General features: G+C 29.6%; 2 protein-coding genes and 1 long non-coding RNA gene across 11 annotated transcripts in view; 2 read left to right on the top strand and 1 right to left on the bottom strand.

Moving 5' to 3' along the window:
* Positions 1-6: 6 nt before the first annotated feature.
* On the bottom strand, positions 7-15,845 carry LOC106686687 (putative ankyrin repeat protein RF_0381). Of its 3 annotated transcripts, none has more exons than XM_067052192.1 (3): positions 15,752-15,845; positions 8,003-8,451; positions 7-2,405 (listed from the first exon to the last, which is right to left on the bottom strand). In XM_067052192.1, the coding sequence occupies exons 1-3, from the start codon at positions 15,783-15,785 to the stop codon at positions 627-629; spliced, it is 2,262 nt and encodes a 753-aa protein (XP_066908293.1). In that variant the 5' UTR covers positions 15,786-15,845; the 3' UTR covers positions 7-626. The 3 variants fall into 3 exon arrangements, with proteins under 3 accessions (XP_066908293.1, XP_066908294.1, XP_014285603.1); XM_067052193.1 differs by lacking the exon at positions 15,752-15,845 and adding an exon at positions 14,510-14,597; XM_014430117.2 differs by lacking the exon at positions 15,752-15,845 and adding an exon at positions 8,601-8,862.
* Positions 14,560-20,317, top strand: part of LOC106686688 (putative ankyrin repeat protein RF_0381) — a 9,892-nt gene continuing 4,134 nt past the window's right edge. The window contains exons 1-2 of one of the 7 annotated variants that reach the window (XM_067052195.1): positions 15,915-16,040; positions 17,687-17,780. Coding sequence is in view for 1 of the 7 variants with exons in the window: in XM_067052194.1 (XP_066908295.1) it covers positions 15,974-16,040 (67 nt within the window). In the remaining 6 variants the exon portion in view is untranslated. Of the gene's footprint in view, positions 14,633-15,914; positions 16,041-16,309; positions 16,394-16,427; positions 16,932-16,971; positions 17,781-20,317 lie in introns of those variants that run through there. The other 6 variants (XM_067052196.1, XM_067052199.1, XM_067052194.1 and 3 more) reach the window with 6 other exon arrangements.
* The window catches only part of LOC136796965 (uncharacterized), a 2,493-nt gene continuing 695 nt past the window's right edge, over positions 18,520-20,317 (top strand). Inside the window, exon 1 of the long non-coding RNA XR_010844753.1 lies at positions 18,520-20,157. This is a non-coding gene — a long non-coding RNA (uncharacterized lncRNA). The remainder of the gene's footprint in view (positions 20,158-20,317) is intronic.

Genomic DNA, 20,317 nt, shown 5'->3' with positions numbered 1-20,317 from the left:
TGACTGAAGAATACGTACCGCCATCTTGGCTTTGTTTGGAATACAACGTATTTCTTTTATACAAAGAAAACTGATTAGCTTGCTTTATAATTTAAAATAACAAATAGCAATATTAAAATTATACATAAAATAAAACATATCAAAACCCTTTATACATCAAAAATATACTATTTACTCAAAAAGAGCATATTACATTAGATATAGCATTTTGGGAAAGAAGACCCCAAGAACCTTGAATCATCAAAATAAGATTAAGTAATTTGGTTAATTTTGCTCTACCTAGAATTTAAATACATTTGTACAGGTAGCTATAAATTTAGTTTAGTATTATTATTAGTTAAGTGGTTGTTGTTGCTGATTGTCTGGAAAACCCGCTCTGAGATTCCATTATATTGTATATAATTTAAAATAAAAATCCTCATATCTGTTTAATATTTAATCTTTTCATTTAACCTTGTCATCTTCAAAGCTATATTTTAGATCTGAGAATAAATATAAAACTATTAAATTCCCTTTTATTTACTTTAAATAAATCTTTAATATTACAAAATATATATAATGTAGCTGAAATATAGCTGTACCCTGATCCCATAAATTCTTACAGAGGAAAACAAGGTAGTTGGATGTCACTGGACTCCACCCTTGGACTTCAAGTAGTCAACTATGGCTCCAGTACTATTGTACCTAATAGCACAAATTAAAGCAGATGATTTACCATTACAATCATTGATGATGGCCCCCCGGTTGACGAGCAGCTGCACAACCTCCAAGTGTTTCCCCTTAGATGCTAACATGAGTGGTGTATCACTGGTAGCTGTTTTAGTCTCTAGTCCTGCTGCGTAGTCCAACAGTATGGTCACCACAGCACTATATCCTCTACTTGCTGCTTCATGTAAGGCAGTGCACTGGTTTGTACCTTTCATATCCACCGCAGCCCCTCGGTCCAATAGTGCAGCCACAACTGTAGCGTGTCCTCTCTGCGCTGCAAGGTGTAAGGCTGTCCACTGGCTCTGACCTTTCATATCCACTGTTGCACTGTGGTCTAACAGCACGGTCACAACAGGAGTGTGTCCTTCCAGTGCTGCATAATGTAATGCAGTGTTCAGTTCTGGACCTACCATATCCACTACAGCCCCAGCAACAAGCAGTGCTCCTACCACAGCTGTGTGTCCTTTATGTGCTGCATGATGTAAGGCAGTCCATTGTCTGTTATCTTTCATATCCACTGCAGCACCGGCATCAAGTAGCTTTGTCACCACAGCAATGTGTCCTTCCATTGCTGCAAGATGTAAGCCAGTCCCCTGGTAATTACTTTTCATATCCACCTCTGCCCCGGCATCAAGCAGTGCTGTAACAACCTCAACGTGTCCACAGCGGACCCCGGAATGCAGTATCCCATCACCATTCTGGTCCCTCAGAGCCAGATTAGCCCCATTCTCAATGAGTAGCTGTAGAACAGTTGTCTTATTATTGACGGCTGCAATGAATGCTGGAGTATTGCCTCTATTGTCCTTGTCGTTTACATTGGCTCCACCAGCTAACAGAGAGGGTACCAACCCAGCACAGCCACCTTCAGCAGCATAATGAAGTGCGGTCTGACGTACATTGTTCTTGATCTTTGCATCGGCACCATTATGTAATAAAAATGTCGCAATGTCCTCTTTGGAATTTTTCAATGCTATCATTAATGCTGTAGTTCCTGTGTTATCTTGCATGTTAATAGAAGCACCATTTTGATACAAAGTCCTCATCAGCTCCAGAGATCCTTTGGCGGATGTGAGATATAAAGCCTTTTGAAATTTAATGTCACCAGTCTTCGTTTTACTATTTACTACTAATGTTTTAAACATTTCAACATTATGTGACTCTACAGCCATTTCAAGAATGCTCTTGCCCCCTTCTGGGAATATTTCGACATCAGCTCCTTTCTCCAGCAAAATTTCAACACCCTGAACATTACCAGCTCTGACAGCTTGAAATAGTGGGGTTTCGTTAAGGTGATTCTTCTTGTTCACATCCACTTCTCGCTCCAGCAAAACTTCGAGAGCTCTGTTTTTGCCTTCAGCGGCTGCGATATGGATGTAAGTGTCTCCTCGGAACAAAGCCTTGTCAATGCTAGCACCTAACAATAACAGAGCCTTTACTGAGGATGCGCAATTATGTTTGACAGCCTCCTCTAGCGGGGTTGCATTTCTGGAATTCAAGACTTCCAGGTTTACCTTCAAGAAGCCAAGGGCAGTAATAGAAGAACAGTTACCAAGCCTTGCAGCTAGATGGATGAGTCTGTCACCGGACTGAGTCAACCCATTGATATCACCACCCTCGCTGGCTATGGCTATAATATCTCCAGGACGATTGTTTATGACTGCTTCTTCTAGACGATTTACAAAAGAATCGCATCTTTCCTGAAACAAAATACAGAACAAATGTATTCTAATTATTCTAAAAACTAAAAGTTTAATCTATATGTTTGTTTACTAGGATTAAAAGTTTAGTGACATTAAATAAAATAATGGCTTTTTGCATTCTCACAAATACGTTATCTGACAACCATCGAATATGCCATGGATATAGAAAAAATACATATACTTTGTAATTAAAAAGAAATTAAAATCAATTAGACTTCATCATAATTGTGTTTCTCTAAGTAAATTTCTGAACATTAATGAACTATTTGTTCTGCAGTATAGCGCATTCATGTGTAAAATTAAAATTACTTCATACAAGAAAATTTTTTTATGTCTAGGCAGAGATTTGATGTTTAGGCACACTGATTTAAAAAATAATAATAATTTAGCAAATAATCTAATTCTACTAAATAAGTTCTACTCTTCCTTCACTTATTGTATAACTAAACCTCCGCATCATTGTAATCAAATAAATAGGTTTATATTGATTTATATTATAAACAGTAGTTAAGCCAATATCCCAATGTAATTTCATTTTACTTACTGAAAACTTTTAAATGCTTACCCGACAAAAATCTTAATGTATGAACCAGGTATTTGTTCTTAGGGGACATGTGTCCCAGAATAAAATTATTTTTTTATTTCATTTCATAATGTGTCTTTAACAAAACTTTATAGAAAGTGTTTCCCAAATCTGGCTGTGCTCATAGCACCTGGCTCTTATCTACCTCTTTATAATACTCAAGATGTTTTATAATACAGGAAATAAGCAGGTTTGGGTAAGTTTCAATATATTTTTTTTTTTTTAAAGGAATATGGTCCGGGTGCGGTCAAAAAAACTCAAATAGTAGAATTATACTATTTTAATGAGCCAACGTTTCGCCCCACGTTGCAGGGCTTTGTCAGGGCTATTTCACAAAACACACGGGGCCCTCAAGATACAATGTTTTGACTGCCGTCAAAATAGCCCTGCAACGTGGGGCAAAACGTTGGCTCATTAAAATAGTATAATTCTACTATTTGAGTTTTTTTGACCGCACCCGGACCATATTCCTTTCATCTTTACACACGGTCAATCAATAATCTTCCAGTATTTTTTTTATTTTTTACGTAATGTTAAAAAGTCTGCCAAGTACCATGTCTAATAGCTTACTCAACATTTCTTTTTTCTGGGATAGCATTAAATAAGTAAAATAATTGTGTATATTTTACTTATTTAATACTACCTCACAAAAAGTTATAGAAGTTTTTTATTAATATAGGAAATTAAAAAAATTATTGTCCTGATAATCGAATATTTTTATTAGTATTTCAAGTTATAGGTAGAGACAGGATTTTTGTGCAGTAAAAACCCAAAATGGTACATTAAAAATCCAGGATGTGAATTAAACACCGAAATCAACTGATCATATGAAGTAGACAGTAGGAAGATAATCCAAGTGGTGGTCAATAAATTTAAGAAATAGTAGAACTATTTTGCCCCACTTTGCTGGGCTAAATCAAAACAAGATACAATCATGTTAAGAACGGATAGAACATTAAAATAAATATACAGAGAAAATATATAATTTTTTATTTAAATATATAAAAGAAATATTAATAAGCTTAGGTTAAGAAAGTATAAATATACGTGAATAGGAAACTAGTTACCAATAAATACAGCCGGGTGTGAAAAGATTGCAAATAAAGAACAGAAGTAATATATTGTAGAAAAATACTTGTTACAAATAGTTGTGGAGTCAGGCCTCCCCCCTCCCCCCAAGCCTTACTTCATAACTGAACTATTTTGGACACCCAAGTTTTTCTATTTTCATTATTGTTTTTAAATATTACTTAAAAAATTATCCTTTTAATTTTATCTTTACCTTATAACACTTACAAATACTTCAAGATTTTATCACATTTTTGCCTATTTTATCACTACTCATCTCCAGTGTACGATCTTTATACCAACTTAATGTTTACACCATGTCTAAAAGATTATTGACTACTAATTATTGTTGTTTACTTGTCATAGTTTTACTACATACAATGTTGATCTAATTTTCTCTTAGTTTTTTAAACCACGGTTCCTCACATTTTTCATCATTTAAACTCTTATTCAATAACTTAATTTTTATTTAATCAATGTTTTACATAAATCTTTTGCCTCTCTCTATATACCGTGTATAAACTGTATGTGATATCTTATACATGCACTTTTACATTTATTTCATATATTTACCTATTGTAATATCAGAAAAGAGATTAGATGATCCTGTCAGTTTACTTATGTATATTTCATAAAAAATATAACCCTTTTTGACATTAGAGAACAAGTGGGGAAACCTATTCCTTCATTCCTAACTTGTCAGTTGTCAACATTTTCTCAATGAGGACAGGTACTTCCCCCTCCGTTGTTATTTTTATTAATATACCTCACCTTTGCCACATTTACTTCACCCATCTAGTTTACCTTTTACATCTTTCCTCTTTACCATATCTACAACTATTTCTAACTTGTATTTTTCTAAAATTAATGCTCCTATTCTAAATTTATAATTGGTATCTACAATTAGTAATTATTGCCCATCCACCTATATGTATACTTCCTTAACTTAAGCTTATTATTATTTCTTTTATATAATTTAAAAAAACTAAACATTTTTTTAATTTTATTTTATTATTTTCTCTGCATATTTATTTTAATGTTCTGTCACTTCCTACAATGCTTTTATCTTGTTTTCATTTAGCCCTGAAGAAGCCTTTAAAAGTGGGGCAAAACTTTGGTTAACAATAGTTTTCTTTTACTATTTTGATACCTTTATTGGCCGCCACCCAGAATATCTTCCTACAATAAACATTATTGATGAATGGAATATGGTCCGGGTGCGGTAAAAAAAAAACTCAAATAGTAGAATTATACTATTTTATTGAGCCAACGTTTGCAGGGCTTCGTCAGGGCTAAAAAAGATACAAACACTATAGTTACAAAAAGGAAAAAAACATAAGTGTAAAATAACAGGGGTATAAAATGAAAAGTAAGATATAATAAGAAAAATTAAAGGTTGTAAATAGTAAATGAAAAGGGGAATAGTAACAGATATATAAGAGAAGAAATATTAAAGAAAGTACAAATAAAGAGATGAAAAAAGAAAATACAAATCAAATGATGAGACAGAATGCATACCTGTTTTGACGGCAGTCAAAAACCAAAGTGACGGTTGGTATTGGGACGAGTGGGGATGGCAGTATTGCCACAATAACGAAAATAAATATGTAAAGTAAACATAGTAAACAATTATTTAAATTAGGTGAACAATAAATTTACATATTTATTTTCGTTATTGTGGCAATACTTTATTTGTACTTTCTTTAATATTTCTTCTCATATATATCTGTTACTATTCCCCTTTTCATTTACTATTTACAACCTTTAATTTTTCTTATTATATCTTACTTTTCATTTTATACCCCTGTTATTTTACACTTATGTTTTTTCTTTTTTTTTCCTTTTAGTAACTATAGTGTTTGTATCTTTTTTAGCCCTGAGGAAGCCCTGCAATGTGGGGCGAAACGTTGGCTCAATAAAATAGTATAATTCTACTATTTGAGTTTTTTTTTACCGCACCCGGACCATATTCCATTCATCTATACACACGGTCAATCAATAATCTTCCAATAAACATTATTATTTAATTTATAGTAATGATGGATGGAAAGCTTACCTAGCCTTGTTTGAAACAAATTAAACTTCCTAAATACTCTTTACATTAATGCAAAAATATAAAATTAGAATAAATATACAAAGAAAGTAAGAAATTATCAAAAAAAAAACTAATTTTCTTACTTTCTTAGTATATTTCATCTAATTTTTTATCACCTCTTACAATGTTTGTATCTTGTTTTCATTTAGCCCTGACGGAGCCCTGCAAAGTTGGCTGAAACGTTGGTTAACAATAAATAGTTTTCTTTTACTATTTTGATACCTTCATTGACCACCACCCGGACTAACTTCCTACTATCTACTTTATATGGTTTACTATATTCTTCCAAATTTGTTAAAGTTTTTCTACATAGACTTGCTACTTGATAAATTTTTTAATCATTGGTATATTTATGTTTTTTTAAAAATTATTTATTTATTTAAAACCAAATCAGCCTGGTTGTTATAACAGTTAATTTTTTTTTAACATTTGATTATTGGAGGGTATAGCCTCGTACAAAAGACACCCCTAACTATATACATTATAATTTTAAAAAATTAAGATAAAATAACCAGATAAAAATAATAATTCTAAATAAAAGAGAAAAGTAAAGTTAATTATAAAATAACGACATTCATAGTCCTAACAAAACAAACAATTGCCCTCTACAAGGTAAAAAAAAAATAAATTTGAAAAATGGCCAAAAAGAAAAAAAAAATAGAATTGATAAATAGAGAATTTATAATAGAATGCCCTGCAGCAGCCTGAGCTTCAGGCTTCAGGTTTCCCAAGTTGTAGGTCACCGCTCCTTAAACTGTTGGTAAATGGGAGTGAAACTACATGGACCACTTCTTGAAATCATCCTCTATCGACTCCATTTGTAATTCCCGATGCAATTGGCTATTTCTCACAAACCATCCACTGCAATTGGTACATTTGTATGTAAATACCGAATTGAAAAGCCAAGTGGAAGAACATACAATGAAATGCTAACTTATTAATATACATAATTTTTTAAATCAGTGTAGGCAGGCGTCAACGAGTTTACTTATATGAAGTTATTTTAATTTTACACATGCATGCGCTCTGCTGCGGAACAAATAGTTCATTAATGTCGAGGAATTTACTTAGAGAAACATATTTATGATAGGGTCCCATCAATTTGATTTTAATTTCATGATTTATGTATTTTTTTATGTCCATGGCATATTCAATGGTTGTCAAATAACCTATTTCAGAGAATGTTAAAAGCTAGTATTTTATTTAACAACACAAAACTTCTAATTAATGTACTCATTAACTATTGAGTAATTAAAAAGTGAAAATACGAATAAAAAAAAGAAAATTTAATTTTTTTTTTTCCAAACATTGGAGGTTCCGGACTATGAGCTACACCAGAAACATTATTACAACTTGATAAAGCAATATTAATGAAATACTAAGAGATGGTTGACTAGAAAAAAAAAGTCTGGAGATAAGGAAATCGAGATCTAATGTAGCAAATGTTAATCAATTTAATTTAATTAATCTGCTATTAAAAGTTTTAAACTTAAATGGAAAAGTGACAAAATACGGTGATTTCACTAAAACTAATGACCTAGGAAGAATAGCCTAAAAATAAGTTTTTAAATTATTTGATGTAAGGTGTAAATTTATATTTAAGATTGTTCTTGAGTTTGGCCAAAACATTGAACTTTTAAAAAAATAATAAAGAGTGTGTTGATACAATTTGTTTTTATTTAATAAAAGATTATACATAAAGAAAAAGTTAATATTTGTAAGAAATATGGTGTCTAATTATTATAAAGGTAGCAGGAAATTTTGAAGGCATACGTCGCACGTTGCAATTCAGATATATAAGAAGGGGATAGTATATGTGTAATCAAATATACAAGGATCATATCTTACCATCGATGTTGGTATAAGCTGAGCGCAATGTATTCCATACTTGGTCGCTAGAGAGGACATTATCCTGGTTACATGAGAAGGCAGCTTTAATACACCAGTCTCCAATAGCTTTGAGAGTAAAGCCATTGCCTTTTCCATATCTTGGCGAGGGAACAAAAAATCCCCAGACAGCCAGACCCTCAGGTATTCGGACTGCAGCTGCTGTAGCTGGTGACAGACATCGGCCAGCAAGCAGCATGACATGATATCTTCAGTCACTAGAGAGTATACCAGTGCCAACAGGACACATTGTAAGCTGTTTAACTCCATATCGGCGACTGTAGATCCTTGGTAGATGTAAAAGCTTGCTCCATAATCAGCGCTAGCCCAAATCTTGCTAGGAACAGTGTTTCGGCACAGAGAAATAACTCGCTCCAATGACTTCTGTGGGATGGCCATAATAAGTATTTCTAAAAACATAGAAAGAATATATTATAGATAATACATTATCTGGAAATAGCTATATTTACATAAAGGTTCATTAGGTAAGGTAAAATGACAGGACTGGTTGAAAATTGATTATTTACTAATAATGCACATCAACGTTTATTAGATTTACCTTTCTCCCATGACAGAGGACAAATACACAATAGGTTGATTATGGTCCAAGTTCTGAGTCTCTACTGTGGTCATAACCGAAATGCAAGCTGAATAGGAATTCCCAGGAGAGATCCAGGGAAGGCAGAATAAAATAATAATACAAAGATGGTTGAGGGTGCGGTAAAAAGGAACAAAAAATATTTAACAACTATTTGTTTGCCCATGTTTTGTCCAACCTTGTAGGGCTTCATCAGAGCTAAAAAAGATTCCAAACAACTAAAAATATGTTGAAAATGCAGGGTAATAAGATATGAAGAAGTAAACTAACTAAAAATTATGTAAATATAAATGAAAAAATTATATAAAAATGAATAAAAATAAGATTTACAATTATAAGAATATATAAAAAAGAAAAAAACATAGACTATTGGATTTAAAATGAATAGGAGAGATAAAAATAGAAAAGAAGAAAGAGAAATAAAAACAAAAATTGTACATATTAAGGGACCGAAAATTAAGGAAGCAAGAATAAATAAAAATAATAATAATGATAAATAAATAAAGAACAAATCAGAAATACCCTCCTGTCATATTATTTCTTTTATATTTATACTTATATATATTATAATAGTACATCCTATTTTTATATAATTTTTAATTCCACCTTAGTTTACTTTTTTGTATCTTAATATTCTGCATTGTTAACATATTTATGTTGTTAACTAGCTTTTGTTCTTTTTTTGACCACACTCTAACCATCTCCTTCATATTTTAAGAAAAATATGGTCAATAATTTATGAATATGAAATAATATAATACACTCTTGTGAAATTTTATGTCTCTTGTAAAATAAAATAAAAATTTTTATCTCTTAACATAAACAGAGCAGAGAAAATGGAAAGTGAACAATAAAACGTTTATGTTTTTTGATGTAAAAAGTTATAATTTATTTCACAAGTTTGAATTAAAAATTATTTATGATTTATAAACAATTCCCTTGAAATAAAAGGATTATAAAACATAAAATTAGTATATCAATGCATTGTTTTGATGAATAACATTTATTTAATCATTTGTATGTAAAAGAAATATTTTGTAATTTTAAGTTATAAATTTAAATATTTGAATATTGGATAACTAGGACACTGGAAAAAAAAGCAGCAAATGTAAAACAGGCGCCAATTATCATGCACTTATATATACCAACAATACAAGCAGATAAAATTTTTAATAAATGGAAGATGGTTTTTATTTGATCGCACCCGAACCATCTTCCATTTATTGTTACACATGGTCAATCAGCGATCTTTCAGTATGATAAATTTTAAAAGATTAAAAAACTAATCAAAATTATTTTTAAACATGAAGAGGCTGCAAGGTGAAAATAAAAAAGAAAAAAACTTTCTTTTGTTACAACTAGGGATAGGATTTTTATGTTTTCACATATTTTTACCTGACCATGATATCTTCGATTCCTTACTAACTAAAGATGTTTCAAGACATTTCTAGCCAAAAGAAGCCATTTTTATTTCACATATTTTTAAATATTTGGCCTTTTTTTACATATTTTGTTGTAAATCACATATTTTTTGAAATATTTCTTATTTTTAACATATTTTTAGGTATTTTGTCCTGAATCACGTATTTCCTTAAATTATTTGTTCAATTGCAAATAAATTTATGGCAGCAACTACGTAAAATTCAAGAGAACGCAAGAAACTTAAAGGTGAAATTTATCATTTATCATAAATAGTGTGTAAAAATTCTATATCTTTATCTTTGAACACAAATCAAAAGCAGTGGTAATAATAAATTTTCACACAGAATTACATCGAGAATTTCTCAGAATCGATAAAAAAGAGCAAGGGTCTTATTCCTGTAGCATTTTCCTAGACTTTGTTTGTTGATTCCGCAATCCATTTCTCTGTTTCCCCCCTTCCCATGTGGTCCTTTCTCATCTTAGTCTTGTTTCACTCCCCTAGTTTAATTACAATTACTAATGTCTTGTTATTGAACAGCTGTTTTCTAAGTCATCTCTAAGTAGATTTTTTTGTATATATTTTAACATTATTTCTTTAAAATATTATTCATATAATATATAATAAATACATATTTCTGTAACTTTTTTAAGTTATAAAATTAGTAATTTATATTATTGAATAATACATAATTTATAAATACATATTTTTTTAAATATTTGACAATTTATTAGCACATATTTCGGATTTTTTAGCACATAAAAATCGTGTCCCTAGTTATAACTATTTAACCAATAACAGACACTGAAACATGGAATGTCAGTTTCTTCTTGGAACTCGATGAAATAAGACATGTATACTTCAGATCAGAAAAAAAATTAATTTATTTTAAAAATAAAGTGAAGGTGTTTTTGTTAAATTATAAAAATCAAATATAACAAAACTTTGCCAGTATAAGTTAACAGTGAAGTGGTTAATTAAAATTTAAATTAGTGATCATGATCCAATAAATGTAATAACTCTCAAACTAAAGTATTTAGAGATAATTGAAGTGAGATAGAAAAATAGAAAACTTATTAAGAAAAATCATTATGAAGAACTCTAAACAAATGTGAAATCCAAGTGTCCAATCATATAAAAAACTTTATAATTTGTAATCTAATGTTTAATTTAATTTATAATGTATCATAAAAAATTTAATTTCTTAAATAAATAAAATATTATTCAAATAAAATCAATTGTATCTAACTTAAAATCTCAAAACATTCTTTATTTTATCAAAAGTTCAACGTTTCGGCTAATTCAGCCATCCTCAAGGACATCTTAAAAACCAATTTACACTCACATAAATTATTTTTTACAAATTTCTGAAGTCTATTCCGCACAGGTCACCAGTTTCAGTAAAGATTACCCCATTTTTTCACCATTTCATTAATATTTAACTTTTAATTGTAATCTACTTAACTCTATTACACCTCCTTATCACAACAATTGATTTTTATGATAGCAAGATGTAAAAGAGTTAAATTTATTATAATTTAAAGTTTAATATTAATGAGATAGTGACAAAATAGGGAAATGTTTTTCAAAAACCACACTAATGCTTTTGATTAAACTCGGTACATCAACTTACAATGGTATTTAATATCAGAGAGGCCTAATCCTCATTGAAATAGTCAGCCAGGGCTTAAATAAGGATTTAAAAAAAAAATCTTCCTCCAAAGTATCTTTAATTTTAATAATAGATAAATACAAAATATTGAAGAATTTTATGAATAAATGTGAAAAAGCAAAAATCTGATTCAAAGGATAGAAGCTAAGACCACCTTTTTATTTTTTAGTCTTTTACATCTGGTTACTATTTTAGTACCATAAGGGTGTTAAGTATTTGCAATTACAATTACCAGTAATTTCATAAAAATACCTGAAATTCTATAAATAAAATCCATATTACTTAGGATTTTAACTGTTAAAAGCAATTATTTTTAATCAACTAGTAATTGTGGATGACAATTACAAATACTGCGCTTGATCAAGTAATTTCAATTACTTATAAATGTAATTATGTTGCTGTAACTCTAAATTACAGTAATTGATAGATAATTATAACAATTTTTTGTATAACTCTATCCGAACACACCAAAAACAAACACATACACACAAAAAAATAGTGGTATACTAGAGTTGATAATTTGTGATAATGTTTCCAAAGAAACTTCCACCTCAATCAAAAATTACTTATATGGAAATCAACCATAGAATAAAAACCAACTATGTTTTAACCTATCATCTTGAACAACCCAAATGAAGCCCTACAAAGTGGGCCGAAACATCAGACAATAAATAGTTGAAAACAACTTTGTTCTTTTTTGACCGCAACCCTAACTATCTTCTTCATATTTTAAATTGTATTCAATTTAAGTCTCGAAACGCTCTTTATTTCTTTAAAAGTCCAACGTTTTGGCCAATTCGGCCATTCTCAAGGACAATTTTAAATACAAATTTACATTCACATCAATAATTTAAAAACGTTTTGAAGGTTATTCAATAAAAATTACTCTATTTTGTCACTCTTCAAATTAATATTAAAACTTTTAATTAAAAATCAATTTAACCTTATTATCACAACATTTTTTAAAATAATATTATTGAGATAAGAAAGTGATAATAAGATAGATTGATTTTTAATTAAAAGTTTTAAATTTACTGTGAAGAGTGACAAAACAGGGTAATTTTGATTGAAATCGATGACCTGGGCAGAACGGCCAACAAAAAAGTTTTTAAATTATTGATGTGAATATAAATTTTTATTTAAGACTGTGATGGCCTTGAGGATGGCCAAATTGTTGGACTTTAAAAGAAATAAAGATTGTTTTGAGGCTTAAATTAGATACAATTTAGTTTATTTAAACAATTCCTTAGATATTGTAAATGATGATAAAGAAATTTCGACTATGGCTCAAACTTTAAAAATATTGGTAACAATAAAATATAATAAAATTAGAGGGACTGAAACATCTAGATATATGTCCAATAATTATCCAGGTTAGGAAAATAACAGAAAAATTGAAGTACTCTTTCTTTACAAAAAATTCATCTTTTTTTTCCTAAATAAAAAAATATGGGAAAAGAATAATTGGTCCCAATGAATGTTGAAAGCATGAAATTGGTCTTTCTCTAGCAAAGTAATGTTTTTAGCAATCAGAGTTTTTTATTATTAAGCACATAAAAGAGAGTAAAACACTAATTATTTTAATCACCAATAAATAAACCTGCTTATCATAAGTTTATACATTATGTACCCTTACCATTCATATTAATCCTAAATACTTATTTGTTGTAATCATCATTACTCTTTTAAAATATATATTGATAGATAATGTAAAGAAATGAGAATAGAATATACAAAACAAGCAAACCCAGCAATCATCCGCTATTACTATATTTGAGGATGTATAAACATTAATTGAACACTATTGAAACTTGAATATCAATTAATATATAGATGAAGTGATAAGAAGGTAACTATAGTAACATAAATGCTAACTACCTTCGCTGTATAATCGCGAGGTAATACTGGTTCGATTTAAGTGATATTTTCTTATTCTTTTGGACAATTTGATTATCTATAATATAGCCATATATATATACTACATAAAATATGAATAGCTTTTATATAATAAACCTCTTTATGCTTCAATATTAGTACTGCATCGAAACGATTCAGAATGACTGACCTATCAAAGTGTGCTAAAAGATTTTTTAAAAGTTAAACAAAATTTTTATTTCATTGAAAAATGGTATTTGAGGGTTTAAGATGATGCTAAAAACGAACATGATTAGTTTTCTGCTTAATACAATTTTGTCAACCTACTTTACTAAAATCCTCATCAATTTTTTTTTTTTAATTTTTAGCAAATAACAAATCATTTAATATAATCAGTATTTTTTTTTCTCATTCTTCAGAAAGAAACAAATTAATTGGCATATAATAACCATGGAAACAATTTATACTTTTTGAGCTAGGCACAAAAATGATGAACGGTATGGTAGTGCATTCAGTACAAATATTCATTTTTATATATTAGATGATGATAATAAGCACTTTTATTCAATGAATAATTAATCATAGTGCAATGCAACCTATGCATTTCCTATGGTGCAATCTAATGACCTTGAACCTCAAATAGGGTGGGTCTATAATCAATGAGAAACGCCCAGATCTGTCCATTTACTTACACTTTTACATTACAAGAGGTGCAATATCCTTACAAGTTTGTAATTACAAAACTATAACAATAAAAGTAAGAATTGGTTCTGCAATAATATTAATGATTTACTAATCTTGATATAAATTGTAGTAAATGTATAAAATTATATTCCCATTAACAATGACTCAAGAAATGGTAACTAATAAGAAGAGATTATCTACAAATAGAGCTGTACCTACCTCACTCGACGGATGAAGAAGTGTATATGAAGGAAGCGGTTAGTGGGGGGGACAGATATCCAGCTGACTCAAAGCTTCTCTGGACGTTGTTCTATTTTTAAACCTGGTCAACAAGTTGTCAAGGTAAATTTTAATTATTTTAGCTCCTCCAAAAGCACCCGCTTATCTTAGGCTAGTTTACAATATTAATAATAATAATAATCAAGGCTTGGCGAACCCGAAGGTTCCATACCGATACTACCTATCGTTCTCAACATACATCTGTCGAGTGACGTCCCTCCAAACTTTTAACACAATCCTCCCATCTACGTTTCGGTCAACACCTTGGATCAGTTTTTACAAATATTTTAGGAATCTGTTCATTACTAAGTGCCACAATGCTATATCCTGAATTATATTTACTGGGTGCATTTCCCTCAATTCAGAGTTGCGTAGCCTTCTAATTCTTCCTGATAACTCATCCTTCTTCGGTCGGAATATTTTACCTAACGCTTTATTTTCAAAAACCTTAAGGCGATGTTCTTCTCTTAGTGTAAGGGAAGTTAACAACTAAAAATTAATAAATAACAGAAAAATATAGGTCTTATTCTCATTCAGAAAATTTAACAGGTCTTAAAAATCGATTTTTCAAAAAAAATCTTCTAAAGTACCTTAAATTTTATTTATTTGTACAAATTAAATAGTTCTCATCATTAGCTATAACAATCAACGAAAAAAAAAATGAATATGGTCCAGGAATGAATTAAAAAAATCATATTGTATTACGACTACGGAAGTAGTTGGAAAGAACAGATAATAAAATACATATGAAAATTTATAAAATAAAGATATGTACAATATGAAAATTATAAAAAATAAATTAATGAAAGAAGTGGGAAATAAAACGGAATAAAGGTAATTAAATATGTAAGTAAAATAACAGGATTAAGGAAATAAAAAATATAAAGTTATATAATGCAAAAGAAACAAAGTTATATGAATATTTTAATGTAATAATAAGTATTCAAAATTAACGTTATGAAAAAAAAAAGAAAGAGAGAGAAAGAAAATAAATGTAATTAATTAAATATGTAAGTAAAATACTAGAAACAAGAGACATTATAAAGTTAAGATAGTAATAAATAATATATAAATAATAATATGTGGTGAACATAACTAATATAGTGTGGATAAGAAAATCAAGAAAAGAATAAAGGAGAAGAGTGTAAAAGAAAGATGATGTGTAAAACATGTTCGATGAACCTGCTTGGAAGAAGTGTAGAATACAAATGTTCATTTAACCAGCATACCATCTTCAATTCTAGCAACAGCTTGGCTGCTCTATATAAAAATCTACTGCTGTATATATAAACAGAAATTTAACCAAGGAAGCAAATAATTAAAAATTATTTGCATTATTATAAATATTATTATTATCAGCATCTCCGAAAGCCGAATGTATCCGATCTCTGCCGAAGGAGTGTAATGCAAAAATGTGATTTCCAGCTCCCTTGGCTGGAGTGTATTTTGTCGTCAAGGTCCAACTCAAGAGGTAGGTCTTTTTTTGTCCTGATATTAATTCTTTATAAATAGTATGTTCTTGCTTGTTTCCATCTCTCATGTTACTGTACGGTCGAAATATTGTTAGTAGTAGAAACATTTCCGGCAGTTTGTATCAAGATTACAATTTCGTTGATATTACAGCGAATAAATTAGATTATTTACCATGAATTGGTTGTGAAGGTATTGTAATTACAAACTTGTTAGAACAATGCACTCTTTACAACATAAACATGAAGGCACAAGGTTCAAAGATCTGATATCAGTATCTGTTCACGTGATCAAAGCGGCCATCAAATTGATAACAGACCCTCCCTGCTTGAGTGTTATCTCTGATAACGAGAGGTACTCCATCAATATTATTCAAAATATTATTATTAAAAAATATTCAAAATTATTCACTTTATGTCATTCTGTTTATATTTTCTTTTTTTCTTTTCTATACTTATTGTGGTTGATATCTTGTTCTGTTCTTAGCCCTGAAGAAGGCTAGAAACTCTAGCTGAAACGTTGGCACAATTAAATAAGTTACACCAACTTATTTGTGTTTCATTTTGACCGCAACCCCAACTATCTTCTACTTGTGCTCCATCAATACATGTGAAACAGATTGATATTAGTTATATAGTTATAATAAAGTCAAATAAATATCCACTGAGGTGTATTAACCCCAGAGGTATGTAATAAACCTCTGTAAAAAGTCATAGCAAAGGTAGTTACAAATAAAAATTGTATCTAATTACTTTTTTTCATGTTTATTTTAATCTTCTCTTCGTGTTTTGTTTTCTTCCTGTTCCTTAATGGATCTTAAAATAATGGAAGATTTATAATTGACTTCTTGAAATAGATGGTTGGAAGATAGCCTGGGTGGCGGTCAACAAAGGTACAAAATAGTAAAAAAAAAAATTATTTATTTGTATCCATCGTTTTGACATTGTCTGATTATTAAGTTTTTATTAATTTAATTTTTTTTCTCCATTATTTTCAATATTTGTAGTCTATAATTTTTACCTTTCTAATATTATAATATATCTTGTAGTATTATCTGTTATCTTCTTAAATTTATTATTATACTGTTTCTTAGTTTGTTAGATGTATATATATATACATATATACACATTTTTTTTGTCTTATGATTATGGTTGTTTTCTATTTTTCAGGTTTCAGTTGGTTTAAGTCCTGAAACTCAGGTCAAAACATCGGCACTAATTAATAAATTCTACTTATTTGTGTTTCTTATTACTGACTGCACTGGTGATCATCTACTTATATTGAATCTACAGTCGACAATAAACTACTTATTGTTATTGTGGCTATGCCCCACAGTTTCAGTCATGTTAAATTTGGATAATACATGTGTGTTATTGTTTCATACACTCGATTATCCAAATGCGTCTACTAGAATGTAATATCTAAAATTATAATGGAAAACTTAGAACCAAACGAAAAAAAAAATTTTGAGAAGATGGTCGGGGGTCTAGTCAGCAAAAATACACAAATAAATAAAACTTCTTTATTTGTGCCGATGTTATTTATTTATTTCACACTAGTTATTTTATTCTATAAACCTTTAATTTCATTTCTTCTTCTTTATTTATTTTATCTAAATGTTCTTTCATTGTTTTTTATACTTGCCAGTAACAGTTTCCGATTGGTTCAACTTATTATTTTGCTTCCTGTGTAACGGTCAAGTTAAGACCCACACACTCTAGACAGAAGCTCTTCTTAGCTAGTAATTCTCTCTGCTTTTTTAATATTACCTTTTTTTTTTTTCTGATTCCCCATATTTTTTTTCCCTTGTTCCTTCTTATTCAATTTTCCCGACATTATATATATATATATATATATATATTTTAGCTTATTATATTTGTTGCTCATCTTTATTGCTAAGCATCTTTTATCCATTGCAATATACACTCTGTTTTCTTTCTAGCCCATTATATCATATATATTGTTTTCTTTCATACATTTCATTATGTAGATTTAAATTGTTTTTCATTATTTCTGATATTACTTACAAATCTTGTTATGTTAATTCCATTACTCATTATTTACATTTTCTTCGACATATTTCATTATGTTTATTTCTTTATGTCGTTTATTTTGTCTAATTCTTGTCTCTATATGATATTTTATCTTTTATTATCAATCAACTACTATCTATTTAATTTATTGTACTTTAATTTATTCTAAGGTTGTTAATTTTTATTTTTATGCTTCTCTAAGTTATGGTTTTTATCTCATTTTTTGTTTTTTCAGTCCCGATGAAGGCTTGAAATTCAATAACTTTAGTTTATTTGTGTATATTTTTTTTTATCGCACCACCAACCATCTTTTCCTCTTATTAATTTATGGTCAATTATTAACCAAAAAATCAACTTTTTTTGATTTAAAAAAAAAATTCAATTTTGTATGTCAAATCTTTATACTATGAATCACTTTCTATGAATATAGAATTTGAATTACAAGAACATAAAAAAATATTTTGTGATAAGAAAGTGATGATAAAGTTAAATTGATTTGTAATTAAAAGTTTTAATATTAATTTGAAGAGTGACAAAATAGAGCAATATTGTCTGAAATTGATGACTTGGGCAAAATAGCCTGCAAAAAGTTTGTAAATTAATGATGTGAATATTTTTTTTAAATATCTTTATTGAAATTTACAACTGTATATTACATAATAGTCAGTAAATTTGACCTTAGTTAAAATGGGAGTGTTACAGGCATGTAGAGAAACTACCCATTGGTAGCACTCCACTGACATTACACATTAGCAGGTCTCGTGCCCATCTTCTTTTCAGGCGCTTTGGAGGATTGTCAGGAATGGAAGATGATGCAAGGTTAGAAACTAGGAGGTTTGAGTGGTTGGGGAGTTTATAATGGAAGGAGTGATATCTAGTTCAGGATAGATCGGTTTACATATGGAACATTAAGGTCTTTATGTATGATTTTAATTGTGACAAAGTAAGGAGCATTGAGGATTTTACGAAGGATTTTGGATTGTAAGGATTGAATACGAGAGGAATTCGAAGGTTTAGTGGAGCCCCAAAGCTTAATGCCATATGTCCAGATTGGCCTTATTACAGTCATGTAGATTAGTCTTTTGTAATGAGTTGGAAGTTTAAACCGTTTGTCTAGTAAGTGCTCTAATAGTCTAAATCAACGTGCAGTTTCCTGTCTTTTCAGTCTTGTGTGAGGATTCCACGTTAATCGTTTGTCCAGATGTAGTCCAAGGTAGCGGATCTGTTCGACAGGGGTAAGAGTAACATTATTAAATGAAACTGTAGGGCAGTCGATAGGTTTACGACAAAGGATAAAGGTGATTTAATGGAGCTTGTTGGAATTTATCTTAATCCTCCAATTACGACACTATTCTTCGAGGGCTGTGATATAGGATTGGAGAGTTTGGGATAGTATAGATGGTGTTGAGAATGGGACCGAGGATACTACCTTGAGGAGCACCAGCGAACTGAGAACAGAGAGATGAATAGGAACCATTGTGGTTTACTTGGAATAATCTATCAATGAGAAAGGAACGAATGATGAGAAAGGATTGATGTGAATGTAAATTTGTATTTAAGATTGTCCTTGACGATGGCCAAATTGGCTGAAACGTTGGACTTAAAAAGAAATGAAGAGTGTTTTGAGACTTACATTGGATACAATATAATTTATTTAAACAATAACAACCAGTCTCAAGAGAGTGAAAAGATTATTTATATATATAGTGAAATTTCTTGTTTTATCTATTTTTATTTTTTAAATTCTTAATAACTAATAACTTATAATAATTTGTTTTATAAAAAAATATTTCTCTTTATCATTTTTTACAAATAATTACATAAAAAAAAAGAAACTTGCCCAGTTCCAGTGCAGTATTACATCAAATAAGCATTTTTAAAAATGATAAAAAAAAAAAAAAAAGATACTCGAGAACAGGGAATATAAAAGTTAACTTTTTTTTTTTGCAATAATCACTAAATCTTTAGTGCAAGTGATTATTTTTTGCATTTCAATTTTTTGAAAAATAAAATAAATCGTTTTTAGTTCTAAGTTTGACCAGTTTTGCGCTGCGACCATTAGGCGCGCAACCTTTCAGCGAACAGGTTGGTTTTCATTCTTCTTTTTGTTTTCTTTCCCCTTTCTTTATTTTACTCTTTCCCCTTATTTTACTTTTATCTTATTTTACTCTTTCCCCTTATTTTCTCCACTTTTATCCATTTTCCTTGCCCGCGTTATAAGTTTTGTACACTATACTTATAATTT

This window comes from Halyomorpha halys, unplaced genomic scaffold (genome assembly GCF_000696795.3).
Source record: "Halyomorpha halys isolate HHAL.00 unplaced genomic scaffold, Hhal_1.1 Scaffold861.1, whole genome shotgun sequence".
Taxonomy (NCBI): Eukaryota; Metazoa; Arthropoda; class Insecta; order Hemiptera; family Pentatomidae; genus Halyomorpha; species Halyomorpha halys.
Note: the sequence above shows the minus strand (reverse complement) of the source record. Positions and strands in the feature narration are given on the sequence as shown.

Coding starts and splice junctions, on each gene's coding strand:
- LOC106686687 (XM_067052192.1), bottom strand. CDS start 15,785: ATGAACATTTGTATTCTACACTTCTTCCAAGCAG. Junction 8,452..15,751: donor TCTACACTTCTTCCAAGCAG/GTTCATCGAACA, acceptor CTATGTTTTTAG/AAATACTTATTATGGCCATC. Junction 2,406..8,002: donor AGCTTATACCAACATCGATG/GTAAGATATGAT, acceptor ATTTTGTTTCAG/GAAAGATGCGATTCTTTTGT.